General features: G+C 47.4%; 1 protein-coding gene across 3 annotated transcripts in view; it reads right to left on the bottom strand.

Moving 5' to 3' along the window:
- The window catches only part of LOC147090655 (polyunsaturated fatty acid 5-lipoxygenase-like), a 56,755-nt gene extending 52,752 nt beyond the window's left edge, over positions 1-4,003 (bottom strand). Inside the window, exon 1 of one of the 3 annotated variants that reach the window (XM_085977429.1) lies at positions 3,829-4,003. In XM_085977429.1, the coding sequence (XP_085833555.1) occupies positions 3,829-3,978 (150 nt within the window). In that variant the 5' untranslated portion in view covers positions 3,979-4,003. Of the gene's footprint in view, positions 1-72; positions 235-3,828 lie in introns of those variants that run through there. The other 2 variants (XM_085977428.1, XM_085977427.1) reach the window with 2 other exon arrangements.
- Between the last annotated feature and the right edge of the window lie 13,738 nt (positions 4,004-17,741).

Raw genomic sequence — 17,741 nt, 5'->3', positions numbered from 1 at the left:
CTTGCTTTAAAGTATTTAAAAATAATAAACCAGTGGAATAAATGTTTTAATTTTAATTAATTCACCACTTACCTTGTAAAAAGCAGGCCTTGCGCCTGCTTTTTAAATGTGTAAATTCTGGTGACTTACCCTCCCGGGAAAACCTGCAAAAAAAACGTAAGTTCGATGCGCACGCGCAGCCTCTCCGGCGCACGCGTACGACCTCTTAACCCCTGCTTTCAGGGGAACGGAAGTGCCGGTTTCCCGCGCATGCGCAGTGCGCGCAGGAAACCGGCACTTCCATTGGGCTTAAGGGTGAGTACCCCGTGCGTACTCACCCGTGGAGACCCGAATTTCTGGGCCATATGTAGTGGCACACTCTGACTTCGAAATAACAAATTAAAGACTTTACAACAGTTTACATAGAAGATCACAGCACAGAGACGGGCAATTCGGCAAACCAGCACAGTTCTAGTTATTATAGACAGACGTCAGTAAACAGACAACAACAAATTCGGGTCTCCACGGGTGAGTACGCACGGGGTACTCACCCGTAGGCCCAATGGAAGTGCCGGTTTCCTGCATGCACTGCGCATGCGCGGGAAACCGGAACTCCCGTTCCCCTGAAAGAAGGGGTTCAGAGGTCGAACGCGTGCGCGGGAGAGGCAGCGCGTGCGCATCGAACTTACATTTTCTTTGCAGGTTTTCCCGGGAGGGTAAGTCTCCAGGAGTTAAACTTTTAAAAAGCAGGTGCAAGGCCTGCTTTTTACAAGGTAAGTGGTGAATTAATTAAAATTAAAACATTTTTTCCACAGGTTTATTATTTTTAAATACTTTAAAGAAAGGTAAGTTTATTTTTAGCCCCGTTAGAAAATGTAATTAACTTTTTCAAAAATTTAAATTATTGTTTAAAATAGTTATTTCATGTAACTTATAGTTATTTAAAAAATGTGATGTTTTAAAAAAAATTTATTTGAAGATTTAGTGATGTTTTGGGGCTTATAGTATTTATAGGTTTGACAGGATGAAGCATTCCCTGCTACCATTGGCTTTCCATGGCGCACGTGATCCCAGGGGACGCATCGAACGAACTGCGCCCCTGGGATACGCAAACACTGCGCGCCAGCAGTTGGAGCAGGCCCAGGATCGGAATCTCACGCAGGCCCACAGCTCAACGGCCGGCGCGCTAGGTAAGTGCAGGTCGGGGGCTTGCGCCCGCGGGAAGCCCCCGACCTGAATTTCTGGGCCTATAAGTATTTTGACAGAGCATTGGCTTTGCAATTGGCGTTCTTAGACCCTACAGGGTCTGTGAGGGGACCCCTGGGATCATCAGATTTCTGTATCCATTGTCATACAAAAGCGTTTTTCCTGACGCTGGTACACTTAGTGTGCTGCCTTCCGTTAGGAATTTATGTTAGTTTTCCAGTTAATTCAGGGGTTTGAGTAATTTGGGTCGATTTCCATTGTGTGCCGCCACCTAGTGGATATTTGGTACCTAGCAAGTGCAGTAAAGCGCGATAAAGTGCCGAAAAGCGCAGTAAAGTGCAGTAAAGCACAGTAAAGTGCAGTAAAGTAAACTACTGTATATCACAGACCTGCAGCCACACATGGTCTGGGAAGTTATATTCTTGTCACGCTCCAGCCTTGGACACTATTTGTCTGTAAGTACTTGAGAATGTTATAGATGATTAGTGTACACTATATTTTGCAGAAAATGTTTAGTTTGTAACTTTTCTCTGTAAGCAAACTTACACAGCTAGCCATGAAGTGCTCCCTCTCTGTCTAGCTGGTTAACTTGTAGCTGTATTTTGATGCACTATGTACAGGACTAATTTAAAGAGAATGCCTTTCAGTTTGCTAAATGTATATTCACAGTAAGCTGTGTTTCCACGTGTTTTGGTAAGTTACATGCCAAATGTACTGTGTTGCTCAGGCCTACCTAAATTTGTGTATACATATCAGTTATGTGCTTGTGTACTAATGTGTGCTTCCATTTCTGTATTGTATTTCAGTTTCACAATAAGAATCTTTCAGTAAAGTTTACAAGAAAAGTCAAGCCTTGTGATTTTTATGGGAAGATATCAAGATGTTAGCTACCTGTCTAGCTCTGCATAGGAACGCGCTGCAAGGGCAGAATACTTAGGGAAAAAAAATGTTTTCTGCAACGATAGCACTGCTTTCTCGTGGCCGGCTGATACTGTTCGTGTTGGGACATGAGATCCCGCTGGTGCCTCCAGACAGAAAGAGATGCACAGCCACTGATTCGGAGAAACATCACAAAGTGCTTCACAGAGGTCGGAGTTTCCAACAGTGGCTCAGTTGGTAGCAGCCCTCGCCTCTGAGTCAGAGGGTTGTGTGGATTCAAGTCCCAATCCAGAGACTTAAGCACAAAAATCTAGTCCGACACTCCAACGCCAAACTGTCGGAGGTGCCGTCTTTCGGGATGAGACGTTAAACCGAGGCCCCGTCTGCTCTCTCGGGTGGACTTAAGAGATCCCACGGCCACTATTTCGAAGAAGAGCAGGGGAGTTCTCCCCGGCACCCTGGCCAATATTTATCCCTCAATCAACGTAACTAAAACAGATTATTTGGTCATTATCACATTGCTGCTTGTGGGAGCTTGCTGTGCGCAACTTGGCGGCCGCGTTTCCTACATTACAACAGTGACTAGACTCCAAAAAGTACTTCAATGGCTGTAAAGCGCTTTGGGATGCCCGGTGATCGTGATGGGCGCTATATAAATGCAAATCTTTCTCTCTAACAGTGAGCAGAAGTTGAGAGAGGAAATAGGCGAGGGGATCAAGGGCAAGCGCTCAGGATAAATATGGGAGGCATTTTACTATTGGGGTACCGTCGCTAAGATACAATGACCATGATCACTGAAAAAGAAAGAATTGCATTTATATGGCGCCTTTCATGACTACCAGACAACTCAAAGCGCTTTACAGCCAATGAAGTACTTTTGAGCTGTAGGAAATGCGGCAGCCAATTTGCACACAGCAAGCTCCCACAAACAGCAATGTGATAATGACCAGATAATCTGTTTCAGTGATGTTGATTGAGGGATAAATATTGGCCAGGACACCGGGGATAACCCCGCGGCTTTTCTTCGAAATAGTGCCATGGGATCTTTTACAATCCACCTGAAAGAGCAGACGAGACTGATACGCTTATCAATTACTTCATAAAAGGTGATGAGTCGAAGAAGAGATGATGAGTCGAAAGAAGAGATGAATAAGGCTTTTATTAGCTAAGAAGAGACCATGCTTCTTCGTGAGTGACTGAACAAGTCTGAACGAAACCCACACAGTGGTGGGTGGAGTCAGCTGAGGCATGCCTCCATACACAGCGCCACCCAGAGGTGGCAATATACAATACAGTGGTTTACCACAGAGACCTTGGTTTAATGTCTCGTCTGCAAGACGGCACCTCTGACAATACAGCGCTTCCACAGGCACTGTACTGGAGTGTCAGCCTAGATGATTTTTTTATATATGCTTAAGTTTCTGGAGTGCGACTTGAACCCATAACCGTCTGACTCAGAGAGCAAGTGTGCTATCAACTGAGCCACAGCTGACACCACCAATGTTTAGCGTTGTAAGGGAAAAGGTTAGATTTTTAACATAAAAACAAAATGCTGGAAGCACTCAGCAGGTCAGGCAGCATCTGTGGAGAGAGAAACAGAGTTAAAGTTTCAGGTCGATGTCCCTTCGTCAGTTGCTCTTGGGTAACACGTCAGTAAATGATTTATTTGATTTATATACTGACACTATCTAATGTAACATCTATCGCAACCTGGGAACTGGTGTCTCTGAGACTCTGCAGCCCCCCGGTTGTATATCTACTTACATCTCCCCTTTCCAGGTCATTTTGCAGCCACTTGTCCATGTTGGTTTTCTGACTCTCTCCCCCCTCTCCGATCAGCGTACAGTGCACGTAACTCTGTGTTCCGGCATCCTCGGTTCTCCCAGTGCTGAAAGTGACTTTGTAGGTGACCATTTCGACAACTGGACGAATCTAGATCTCGATCTGTTCAGTCACTGACTGCAGCAACACTTGTCCCACACTGAGTGCCCAGAAACGTGGAGGCAGGATTTATACCTTTAAAAAAAAGGTGGGGTTTCAGGTGAGATCAGAAGACATTTCATGCAATGGAAATTCTGGCTATGCATCTGATCTGCAATTTAAACAGGTGTGAGTAATTTATATTAGAGTCAGTCTTTCATGCTTAGAGACTAGAGGGAGCCTTTTTCCAAAGCATATATAGGGCTAGAAATTTGGCTCCATAGTACCCGGTTTTTCGGCGCTTTGGGTGCAGTTTTGTGTCCAAAATGGCGTCTGAGCCGCGTGCGCTCACTTCTGGGGCGGGCCGCGTGGGATGCCATCTTGGTAAAGGTCAAACAAGAGGCGTCCTTTACCCACGTCTGAAGCAGGCATTAGTCCATTTGCATATGCAAATAAGGGGTCTAACTCCGGCTTCCGGCCCCTCTTGCAACTTTGGTTTGCCCCTGAGGCAGTCAGCACCGGTGCTGATAGCCTCCAGCAAAACCAACACTAAACACCACGTTAAGTAAAAAGAGGTAAGTACATACCATAATCGCCTCCGCTCCCGGTCACGCGATCTCTGACCTTACTCCCGACTCAGACCTCCAGGTCCCCCCGATCTCCCCCACCAACCCTGGTCCTGACAGCACTCCCGATCCCCCCTCCCCAACAATGCTCCAGACCCCCGCGATCTTCCCGCTCGACCCCCGACAGCCCTCCGATCGCACTCCGAGGCCCAGCCGTTCCTCCTCCAAACCCCCGCGATCTTCCACAACCCCCGACAGCCCTCCAATCACACTCCGAGGCCGACACGTTCCTCCACGAGACCACCCCACGATCCAACCCAATCACTTGCCTGAAAATTGGCACCTGAACCTGTGCGGGCACCTGCCGCCGCGCCAACTACATGATAATGAGGTCCGAGGCCCAAAATCTGGGGCTCCTCGGGCCTCCCCATTTGAGCGCGGGCTGTTAGCGCTCTGCGGGTAAGGCACTCCAAAATGGACGCTACCGAATTTCTAGGTCTACATGCTTATTACAGTTATAAAAGAAACTTATATAATAAGCTAAAATACTAAGGGGGAAAAATTCAGTTGTTTGCGCCTCCCGTTAGTGCCTTAAGAGGGCGCCAATTGGGGCGCAAAGCAACTAGCGCCCGGGCACGGCGATGTTTGCGCCACTCGCGAAATTAACTAGACTTTTACGGCGGCGCTAAACACTACCGCCACGATCTCTTGGGCCGGCAGATCGTGACGTCAGTCAAGTGCACAATGCCCCGGGAGCGCCCCGGACCAGATATTTAGTGGCGCCCCCTGCCTTACCGCCTGCCGCTAGCAACGACAGGTTGAGGGGAGCGTTATGCTGTCAGAAAGGGACTGGGGGAGCGCTATTTAAAGGCGACCGCTTCCTGCCTTTTTTTGTCGGTGACATTTTTGCACCACGCATTCTGAGAGAGCGAGAGAGACTTCTGGAGAGATTCAATGCTGTGTGAAGGAGTTTTGAGTACTGAGCAGCACTTTGCAGGTTTATTTTGATTTGCCCTTCCTTGCTTCGCCAGCGCTCTGAGGTAGCGCCTCGCTCCTCGGACTTTGCGCCTTAAGACAGGTGTGAAGCACCTGATTTAGCGCTCCAATCACCTCCAGGGGCGATAAAAGCCAAGTTTGCCGTCGGAGGCGATAATTAGCGCCAGGCGCTAAACTTTGCGCACGGCCGATAATGGCGCCCCAAGCGGGGCGATACTGAACTTTTCCCCAAAGGTTATAACATTCTATATAAAACATTGAGATGCCACCTGCTGACATCAACAAGTTCCCGAGGTGATCAAACTCGAGTTTGTCTTGCAGTCACGGAGCGTCTCCACGGACGTTCGATACTTTGGGGGCTAAAATGGACAGGGCCCATTGAGTCCGATGCAGGCAGCCAGCCAACTGTGCGCTGGTGAGGAGATAATACTACAGATGCGTTTACATTGTTTTTTTAACATCGCACAGCTAAGGTAGCCATTAGGGTTAAAGCACACAAAATTTGTTTGACCGGCATGGTCTCATTATCCCGTGCTCACAACGATGCTCCAGGGCAAATGCTATAGCTTGGGAAGTGCAAACACTGTGAAGCAACACTGTGGAGATGACAGTGTAACAGGATACGGAGCAGGACATTAACCAGGACACGAGGCCCCGATCATTGTATGTTCAGTGGCCCAGGAGCAATTGTCAGACATATGATTGTCTTTAGTTTTCCAAATCTGTTATTAAGAAAGGATAAAGGATTATCCAACAGGGAGAATCTTTTTTTGTACGTGGCGAGCTGTTACGATCTGGAGCGCACTGCCTGAAAGGGTGGTGGAAGCAGATTCAGTCGTAGCATTCAAAATAGAATTGGACGTGTAGAATCAGAGAAATTTACAGAACAGAAACATAAGAAGTCGGAGCAGGAGTAGGCCATACGGCCCCTCGGGCCTGCTCCGCCATTCAATAGGATCATGGCTGATCCGAACCTGGACTGAGGCCATTCAGCTCATCGTGCCTGTGTCTGAAATGGAAAGGAAAAATTTGCAAGGCTATGGCGGGGGGGGGGGGGGGAGAGCAGGAGAGTGGGACTAATTGGATCGCTCCGTCAAAGAGCTGGCACAGGCACGATGGGCTGAATGGCCTCCTTCTGTGTTTTATGATGGTATGATTCTAAAAATTCAAACATGTAGGGAGAGTATTTATTTTTAGATTGAAAGGATGGCGAAGGTGTAACTTGCAAATCTGATGGCTTTCATTGTGACCAGTCAGGAAAGGGGTACCGGAGTACCTGAATACTTATTTTACAGGAAACTCTCGATTTACCGGCACCGGAAATCTCTGTTAACCGGCAAAATTCAGGAGTAGGTTCAAGTAAATTTTACTTCATATTAGTGGCCGTTCCTGGATCTGTGGCCGTGTAACCGGGGTTCCTGCACCTGTTGCCATGCAACAGGGACGCCTGGATCTGTGGCCATGTACTGGGCTCTCGTACCTTTTACTATACCTCTCTGTAATCCGGACTTTTTGATAAGAACATAAGAAATAGGAGCAGGAGTAGGCCAATCGGCCCCTCGAGCCTGCTCCGCCATTCAATAAGACTTACCGCCAATCTACTATCACAGAACCATCTCCTGAATCTAACAGAATTAGACACACGAAATAGGAGCAGGATCAGGCTACACGGCCCCTGGGCCCGCTCCGCTACCCACAGGGCCATGACCGATCCGAACCTAGACTCATGTCCAAATTCCTGCCTGCTCCCCGTAACCCTTAATTCCCTTTACTTCTAGGAAACTGTCTATTTCTGTTTTAAATTTATGTAATGATGTAGCTTCTACAGCTTTTTGGGGCAGCATATTCCATGGACCTACCACCCTCTGAGTGAAGTAGTTCCTCCTCATCTCAGTTTTGAAAGAGCAGCCCCTTATTCTAAGACTATGCCCCCTAGTTCTAGTTTCACCCATCATCGGGAACATCCTCCCCGCATCCACCCGATCCAACCCCTTCACAATCTTATATGTTTCAATAAGATCGCCTCTCATTCTTCTGAACTCCAATGAGTAGAGTCCCAATCTACTCAACCTCTCCTCATATGTCCATCCCCTCATCCCCGGGATTAACCGAGTGAACCTTCTTTGTACTGACTCGAGAGCAAGTATGTCTTTTCTTAAGTATGGACACCAAAACTGTATGCAGTATTCCAGGTGCAGTCTCACCAATGCCTTGTACAACTGAAGCAATACCTCCCTATTTTTATATTCTATCCCCCTAGCAATGAAAGCCAACATTCCATTGGCCTTCTTAATCACTTGCTGCACCTGCATACTAACCTTTTGAGTTTCGTGCACCAGGACCCCCAGATCCCTTTGTACTTCAGTACTTTCAAGTTTCTTGCCATTAAGATAATAACTTGCTCTACGATTTTTCCTGCCAAAGTGCATAACCTCACACTTTCCAGTGTTGTATTCCATCTGCCAAATCTCTGCCCACTTACTTAGCCTGTCTATGTCCCCTTGCAGCTTTTTTATGTCCTCCTCACTCACTACTTTCCCTCCCATCTTAGTATCATCTGCAAACTTTGATATGTTATACTCGGTCCCCTCCTCCAAATCGTTAATATAGATTGTAAAGAGTTGGGGACCCAGCACGGAGCCCTGCGGAACACCACTAGTTACTGATTGCCAGTCTGAGAATGAACCATTTATCCCAACTCTCTGCCTTCTGTTAGATAGCCAATCCTCTATCCATGCCAGAATATTACCCCCAATCCCGTGATTTTTTATCTTAAGCAATAATCTTTTGTGTGGCACCTTGTCAAATGCCTTTTCCAAGTCTAAATACACTACGTCCACTGGTTCCCCTTTATCCACCCTATATGTTACTTCCTCAAAGAACTCCAGCAAATTTGTCAAACATGACTTCCCCTTCATAAAACCATGCTGACTTTGTCCTATTAAATTATGATTATCCAAATGTCCTGTTACTGTCTCCTTAATAATGGACTCCAAAATTTTACCTACCACAGATGTTAGGCCAACCGGTCTATAGTTTCCAGCCTTCTGTCTACTGCCCTTTTTAAATAAGGGTGTTACATTAGCAGTTTTCCAGTCTGCCGGGACCTTTGCTGAGTCCAGGGAGTTTTGGAAAATTATTACCAATGCATCCACAATCCCTACCGCCACTTCCCTCAAGACCCTAGGATGTAAGCCATCAGGTCCAGGTGATTTATCCACCTTGAGTCCCATTATTTTACCGAGTACCACTTCCTTAGTGATTTTGATCGTGTTTAGCTCCTCCCCCCCCTATAGCCCCCTGTTTGTCCAGTGTTGGGATATTCTTAGTGTCCTCTACTGTAAAGACTGATACAAAATATTCATTCAGTGTTTTTGCCATCTCCATATTTCCCACCATTAATTTCCCGGTCTCATCCTCTAAGGGACCAACATTTACTTTAGCCACCCTTTTTCTTTTTATATAAATATAAAAACTCTTACTATCTGTTTTTATATTTTTTGCTAATTTACTTTCATAATCTATCTTCCCTTTCTTAATCAATCTTTTTGTTATTTTTTGCTGTCTTTTAAAGTTTTCCCAATCCTCTATCCTCCCACTAGATTTGGCTACCTTATATGCCCTTGTTTTTAGTCGAATACTATCCTTAATTTCTTTTCTTAGCCACGGATGGCTGTCTTTTCTTTCACACCCTTTTCTTCTCAGTGGAATATATTTTTTATGGAAGTTGTAAAATAACTCCTTAAATGTACACCACTGATCATGTATCGTCTTACCCTTTAATCTATTTTCCCAATCCACTCTACTCAATTCCGCTCTCATACCTTCATAGTCTCCTTTATTCAAGCTTAGCACGCTTGTTTGAGATCCAACCTTCTCACCCTCTAATTGAATATGGAATTCAACCATGTTATGGTCACTCATTCCAAGGGGATCCTTTACTAGGACATTTTTAATTAATCCTGTCTCGTTACACAGGACCAGATCTAAGGTTGTTTGCCCCCTGGTCGGTTCAGTTACATACTGCTCAAGAAACCCATCCCTAATACACTCAATGAACTCATCCTCAAGGCAGTCCTGCCCAATTTGATTTGTCCAATTAATATGATAGTTAAATTCCCCCGTAATTATAGATGTTCCCTTATTACAAGCCTCAACTATTTCCTGATTGATACTCCATCCAACAGAGTTGCAACTGTTTGGAGGCCTATAGACTACGCCCACTAGTGGTTTTTTCCCCTTATTATTCCTTATCTCCACCCAAACTGTTTCATTATCCTGATCTTTTGACCCAATATCATTTCTCTGTATTACAGTGATTCCTTCCTTTATTAACATAGCCACCCCACCTCCCCTTCCTTCCTGCCTGTCCTTCCTGATCATTAAATAACCTGGTATGTTTAATTCCCAGGCATTGTCACCCTGCAGCCATGTTTCTGTAATGGCCACAAGATCATACCCATATGTAGTTATTTGTGCCATTAACTCATCTATTTTGTTACGAATGCTACGTGCATTCAGATAGAGAACTTTCAAATATGTTTTGTGACACTTAGTTCCTGCTTTTGCCCTTTTTATTACTTTACCTTTTACTCCATACCTTCTGCCCCTTCCTGACACGCTCTGGTTTTTTATTTCCCCACTGCTACCTAAGTCTATGACCTTCTCTGTTGTCATTTATATTATTTGCTCTCCAGGAACCTCCCCCCCCACTAGTTAGTTTAAAGCCCTCTCTACAGCCCTAGTTATATGATCCGCCAGGACTCTAGTCCCAGCACTGGCCAAGTGAAGCCCGTCCCAACGGAACAGCTCCCTCCTGCCCCAGTACTGGTGCCAGTGTCCCAGGAAGCAAAACCCATTTCTCCCACACCAGTCTTTGAGCCACGCATTTAACTCTCTAATTTTATTTGTCCTAGCCAAATTCGCTCGTGGCTCAGGTAATAATCCAGAGATTATTACCCTTGAGGTTCTGTCTTTTAATTTGACCCCTAGCTGCTCATACTCCTTTAACAGAACCGGCTTCCTAGTCCTATCTACGTCATTTGTACCAACATGGACCACGACAACTGGATCCACCCCCTCCCACTGCAAGTTTCTTTCCAGCCCAGAGGAGATGTCCTTAACCCTGGCACCGGGTAGGCAACACAGCCTTCGGGACTCTCACTCTCGGCTGCAGAGAACTCTATCTATCCCCCTAATAATACTATCCCCTACCACTACAACATTTCTATTTACTCCCCCCTCTTGAATGGCCCCCCGTTCCACGGTGCTGTGGCCAGGTTGCTCATCCTCCCTGCAGTCCCTGCTCCCATCCCCACAGGGAGTAAGAACCTCGAACCTGTTGGACAAGAGGGCTGCGGCTCCTCCAGCTCTACCTCCTGGATCCCCGTACCTGCCTCACTCATAGTCACACCGTCCTGTCCCTGACCATGGGCTACATCTGAATTAATTAACTTCATAGGTGTGACCACCTCCTGATACACAGAGTCCAGGTACTTCTCCCCCTCCCTGATGTGTTGCAGTGTCTGAAGCTCAGACTCCAGCTCATCAACACGGAGCTGGAGTTCCTGCAGCAGCAGACACTTGTCACAGACGTAATCACCGTGAGCCTCAATGGGGTTCACCGGCTCCCACATCTCGCAACAGTAACACATCACCTACTCCATTCTATGTAATTAATTAAATTTTTTATTGTTAGTTATGGACACCCTCTGCCCGATTTTAGATGCTAGTATCCCCTTTAATTAATTGGATTTAAATTAAATCAATCCCCCTAGTTACACCAGTTAAATGGTTTACCAACAGTCACTCTGCACCAGAAAGGCCTTATTAACTACAGCCCACAGAGTTAAAGTTTGAAAAGAGCACCGAACACCCCACTTACCCTAACTCACACTTACCCAAACTCACAGCACTCTTTGATGACTCGCACTCAGTGCTTGCTCACACTAGGACTGGTCTTTTTATACTGTTTGTTTGTTTACAGCCAAATGAATCGCCGGTCCCATCGGTGCCGGATAAAAAAGAGTTTCCTGTACCAACAACAATTGGCGGTGTAAAGCAGGCCGATATTTATCTGGCAGAATGACTCTACAATAAACAATTGCGCTGTTCCGGCCCACCAGATAACCGTTCTCACCTGTACTGTACACCCATCCAATAGTTTTAATCCTGAGGCAAGGAGACGGAGCAAATAATGGACTGATAATGATTTGCGATTCGACATTATTCCTACTCTGTTTAAATGTTTCTTCTGCATCTTTGCCTTCTTATTCATGTAGTCGAATGTATGTAGGTTTGTGTCATGCAGTGCTAAGAGAAATGGTGCACACATTTTACGAAGTGCAGATCGGGAAGTGATTTGGGCGAACAAGTGGGAACATGAGAAAACAACACGCAAGAAATTAATTGCTTAAAGGAATAAATAGGCAGATGGGAGATGTTATATCAGAAGAAGGAGAGTGCCTGGTTTCAATGAAAGAACCAGCAGAACGAGGAGGACAGGTTAGTGATAAAGTTAATACAGCAATCATTCAGGACAACAAAGACTACAACTGATCTCATGGAGGTTTATTTTTTTTTACTTAATCAGGTTCAAAAGGGGTCAAATGATGTAGAAAACAATCTGATCCCAAATGTTATATTTGACATACAAATGAAAATCTGGAAATTGGATGGGAATATGGATTGGTGTAAAGTACGAAGATTTGGATTGAGAGATGCACAGCACACCCAAGGGCGCCATGGGCGCAGAATTTGGATTGGTAAAGAAAGACTTGCATTTATATGGTGCCTTTCACGACCACCGGAAAACAGACAATGAAGTACTTTTGAAGTGGAGTCACTGTTGTAATGTTAGAGGCCGTTTTTGGGGGCTATTGAATTTAGCCCCCCATATGTCCAATTTGGGCTCGATTTTCAGTGTGCCGTGGAGTCAGGATTGGAGGCGTGTGGGGGGGTTAAATTCCCGAAATCGGGGGCCCCGATCCCATCCCGCCCCCATCCCGCCTCCATGCCAGTTTCAAAGGAGGCGGGTACCCGCCCCGCACTGGGGGCCGCCTCCCCGAGGCGGGAAGGGATTAGTGCCAATTAACTGCCTGTTAACAGGCAGTTTTTAGCCTAATCCCTATTTTGAAGCTTGAACTGTGGGATTCCCGATGGCTCCAAACCACGCCAAGTTGGAGGAGTTGGGCCGTCGAGTTGAAGGGTTTGGAGGGGTCGAAATGTCAGTGTTCAGGTGAGTGATGTGTGCATGAGTGCAAAGGTAAGTGTGTTTGGTGTGTCTAAAGTGATTAAAGAAGTTTAACTTACCTTTTCAGCCTTCCTTCCTTTAGGTCTCGGGAGTCCCTCATCTCACCGGCACAGAAAGCAGAATGGCCGCGAACTGTCAAAAGTGACAGCCTGCAGCTTTCAGTGCAAGAGAGATTCCTAACTGAGTCTGTGGAGAAGGACTCAGGTTAGAAGTAAGACTGTCAGTGTTTGACAGCTTCAAACAGCTGTGAAACACTGAGATTTCATCTGTCAAAACCTCTTGACAGATGAAATGTCAATCTGTGACGTCACCTGTTGCCGGGTGGCCCTTAATTGGCCTGCTGGGCCCGCTGGGCGGGCTCAACAAGGGCAATCAAGTTAAAATTGCGTGGATTGGTCGCATCTCGATGGAGGCGGGACTACAACCCCGAAAGTTGTAGTCCCGCCTCCAACCCGACTCCTGAATGAAAATCCAGTCCTTTGTGTTACATCAACCAAAATGACTAAAATTGGGGATAAAATATTGGTGCCTGTTAGGGCCCACAATGTTACAGAAATGTTATCCTTTGATCACAATGACACTCCAGGGCAAAAGCTGTAGTTTGTGAAGAGCAAACACAATGGAGCAACAGTCTGCTCCTCTGATTCTACCCCATAATCTCAAAGCTCTGAGGGGGAAAAATTTGATTGCTTTGCGCTTCCCGTTAGCGCCTTAAGAGGGCGCTAATGGGGCACGAAGCAACTAGCGCCCGGGCACGGCGATATCTGCGCCTCTCGCGGAATTGACCGGACATTTTGCAGCGGCGCTAAACACTACCGCCCCGATCTCCTGCGCCCGCAGATCTTGACGTCATTCGAGTGTGCAACGCCCTTGTGGCGCTCCAGAACGGAAATTGAGTGGCGCCCCCCTCCTTTCCGCCTGGCGCAACCAACGACAGGTAGACTGGAATGCTTCCCAGTCGCTGTGGGGCTGGGGGGCGCTATTTAAAGGGGGCCTCTTCCTGGCTTTTAATGTGGTAGACATTTTTGCACCACTCGTTCTGAGAGAGAGAGAGGGAGATTTTGAGAGAGAGAAAGAGAGACTTCTGTATTGAGTCAACGCTGTGTGAAGTCGTTTTGGCTTCTGACCATAACTTTGCAGGTACTTTGGTTTTTGACCTTCATTACTTTGATTGCCAAGAGACTATGGGGGCTGCACTGATTCGAGGCGTCGTCCTGCGCCAGCAGATTCAGAGGCCACAGAGACACAGAGAGAGAGTGACAATCATGGCCAGATGGAGGAGGGCCAATAGGCCTCTGTACAGGAGACCTTACCTCCCAGGGTATTTCGCCAACAATTCTCATACATTAATATGTCTGAGGAGCAGTGTTTGCGAAGGCTACGCTTCAGCAAGGAGGTGGTCACTGAGGTCTGCCACCTGCTGCAGACAGATCTGCAGCCTCTACTGAGGAGCAGGACGTCTCTGTCGGTGGCAGTGAAGATAACAGTGGCTCTCAACTTTTATGCCACCGGCTCATTTCAATCAGCTACTGGGGACATCGCCAATATCTCCCAGTTCGCGGTCCATTGCTGCATCCGTCAGGTCACAAATGCCCTCTATAAGAGGAGACGAGAGTACATTTCTTTCCCCATGACCCCGGCCAAGCAGCAAGAACGCGTCATGGGTTTTGCGATGATAGCAGGTTTCCCCATGGTGCAGGGCGCCATCGACTGCACTCATGTGGCTTTGCGTGCTCCGCATGAGAATGCAGAGGATTTCCGCAACTGAAAGGGGTTCCATTCCTTAAACGTGCAGTTGGTCTGTGACCACAGACAGCTGATACTCGCTGTCAATGCCTGCTATCGTGGCAGCAGCCACGATGCATACATCCTGCGCCAGACTACTGTGGCAGAACTTTTCCAGGCACCGCATCACCCAGGTGGTTGGTTTCTCGAGGACAAGGGATATCCACTGACACCGCTCCGTACGCCCAACACCCCTGCTGAGCTGCAGTACAACGAGAGCCATCAAGCTACCAGGAACATCGTTGAGCACACAATCGGCGTGCTCAAGCAACGGTTCCGCTGTCTGGACCATTCTGGAGGAGCCCTGCAGTACTTGCCTGAGCGAATCTTGTAGTGTATGTACTTTGCAGAAGGAACTAAATTCTGCAGCCCCTGTATACTGCAGTACCAGTAGTGACCACCCCTGCATATAAGCCTGTGTAGTAACATTTGCATAGTAGTTCCAGGTTGTCTCCATTCAGTAAAGAGATGTTATAACCAACTCCTGCAGTCCGTGTCTCAATTATACACGGACATAATACTGGCGACGAGCAGATACGAACTTACCTACAGTCTGCACCACCTCATGGGGATCCATCCCTGAAGCGAAGTTATCAGAGGTCGAGGCCAGAAGGAAGAAAGAAACAGAAGAAATGGGCGTCGACCATGGGCATCCGCCTCTGAGTCAGCGGAGTTGAAGATTTGCAGGAGAGGCTGTCGAGAGCGGGGCTTGGTTATCCTGTCGATGGTGCTTCAGCTAATCGGGCTGGTGGCAGGTAGTACACTGATCCTTCCTGGGCTGCGGCGGTCTAGAGCTCGAGCGGGTGGCTTTGCAACGGGGCCGAGCAGCGTTGTCGGGAAGAGGAGAGAGAGAGAGGGTGGAGCACACAGGGCGCGGCCGGTGCTACGAAGCCGGGCAGCGTACAGACCCGAGAAGAGGGAGGCAAGTGTCCTGCAGGGTTGTTCCGACGACGGGGAAATAATAAAAATTAAACGCGCAGAAAGCCGCGAGGAGCTGCAGTTTGCCACGGGAGCCGCGGAGAGCGGCGTTAGCAGCAGCGCGGGGGGAAGTGCGCGAAGACCATAGGGCGTCGCCATCAAGGCATAAAACGCCAGCAACAGCGCTAGCAACAGCGGAGAAGACAGAAAGCGCGGGAGGCGCCATCTTAATCCAGCGGGGAAGAAGGCAAAGCGTGGGAGGCGCCATTCTGTTAAATCGGGGAAGAAGGCAAAGCGCGGGAGGCGCCATCTTAGATTTCCAAGATGCCGAAGACTGGCTATATCACTGCCTTCAATAATGCAATAGAAGACTGGACCACGTATGTGGAAAGAGTCGAGGTATATTGCGAGGCAAACGAAGTAGCCGATGAGAAAAAGGCATCGGTACTGCTAAACTTAATGGGCGCAAGAACGTACGGCCTATTGTGGGACCTGATTACTCCAGCCAAACCGAAGGCGAAGAATCACAGAATCACAGAAACCCCACAGTGCAGATAGAGGCCATTTCGGCCCATCGAGCCTGCACCGACACATATCCCACCCGATCCCCGTAACCCCTACACCAACACATATCCCACCCTATCCCCACGTATTTAATCCCCCTAACACTAAGGGTCAATTTATCATAGCCAATCAACCTAACCCGCACATCTTTGGACTGTGGGAGGAAACCGGAGCACCCGGAGGAAACCCACGCAAACACGGGGAGAATGTGCAAACTCCACACAGACAGTCGCCCGAGGCCGGATTTGAACACGGGTCCCTGGCGCTGTGAGGCAACAGTGCTAACCACTATGCCACCGTGCTGAGTTTTAACGAAATTGTTGCTACCCTACAGGAACACCTAAATCCTACACCACTGCTGATAGCAGAAAGATTTAAATTCCACAGGAGAAATCAGCATAAAGATGAGAGCAATGCTGATTACCTTATGGAACTACGAAAGCTATCAAAGCACTGCCAGTTCGGAGCAGGACTGGCAGATACCTTACGGGACAAATTTGTCTGTGGACTCCAGAGTGAAGGAACCCAGAAGAGGTTACTCTCAGAGAAAGAGCTGACGCTAGATAAGGCTTTCAGCGTGGCAGTATCGTATGAAGCAGCAGCAAGGGGAGCTGCGGAAATACAGCAAAAACCACAGGAATACGGCACCCACGAAATGACATGGGGATTTGCAAAATGTTATTGCTGCGGCAGAACAACCCATGACCAGAAGGACTGCTGGTCCAAGGACAAAATATGCAGGCAATGCAGAAAGATGGGACACATTGCATGAGTTTGCAGGTCTGGGAAGAAGACCAACGACAACAAAAAGGCTACTAAGGAACCGTACAGGAAAGTACAAAAGATGACGGACAGTAATTCCGAAGACCAGATGAGCGATAGTGAATCCGGGAACAAGAGACTAAGCTGTCTCAAACTTCATAACGTAATCGCAAAAGAGGATCACCGAACCATTTGGGTCACCCTCAAAATGGAATTGGATACAGGATCAGCTCTAACCATCATGAATCGACGAGACTACGAGCGGCTATTCTCACACATACCCTTGAAAGAGACATCCATTGTCTTGAAGACGTATACGGGGCAAAAAGTATACCCCAGAGGAAAAATAAGGGTGTCTGTCGAATACAACGGCAAGGAAATACAGAAATTGTATCTGTACATACTGCAAGATGGTGGACCACCGTTATTGGGACGTGAATGGATCAGAAAGATAAGTTTAGACTGGCACTCCATTCAGGCACTGACGGTGGCTGGTAAAAAGGATGACGACGTCACTCCTGGACGATTGTCAACAATCTTAGCTAACGCCAAAGAGGTATTTCAACAAGAACTGGGAACTCTTAAAGGCGTAACCGCCTCGATAAAAATAGAAGAGAATGTAATTCCCAAGTTTTTCAAAGCAAGATCAGTACCATATGCAATTCGCCCAGCCGTCGAGGCAGAGCTGGAGAATCTGGAGAATGCAGGCGTGTTATCTGAGGTAGACTGGAGCGAGTGGGCGACACCCATCGTTCCTGTCATGAAGAAAACATTAAACAATAAGTCTGAGGAGCCAAGGAAGGTTCGCATCTGTGGGGACTTCAAGGTGGCGGTGAACCCAGTCTTTCACACAGTACAATATCCTCTTCCAAGGATAGAAGATATCTTTGCCTCACTATCTGGAGGGAAGCATT

Source organism: Somniosus microcephalus, unplaced genomic scaffold (assembly GCF_052327205.1).
Source record: "Somniosus microcephalus isolate GS21.2 unplaced genomic scaffold, FLI_Smic_1.0 unresolved_chr4, whole genome shotgun sequence".
NCBI lineage: Eukaryota > Metazoa > Chordata > Chondrichthyes > Squaliformes > Somniosidae > Somniosus > Somniosus microcephalus.
Note: the sequence above shows the minus strand (reverse complement) of the source record. Positions and strands in the feature narration are given on the sequence as shown.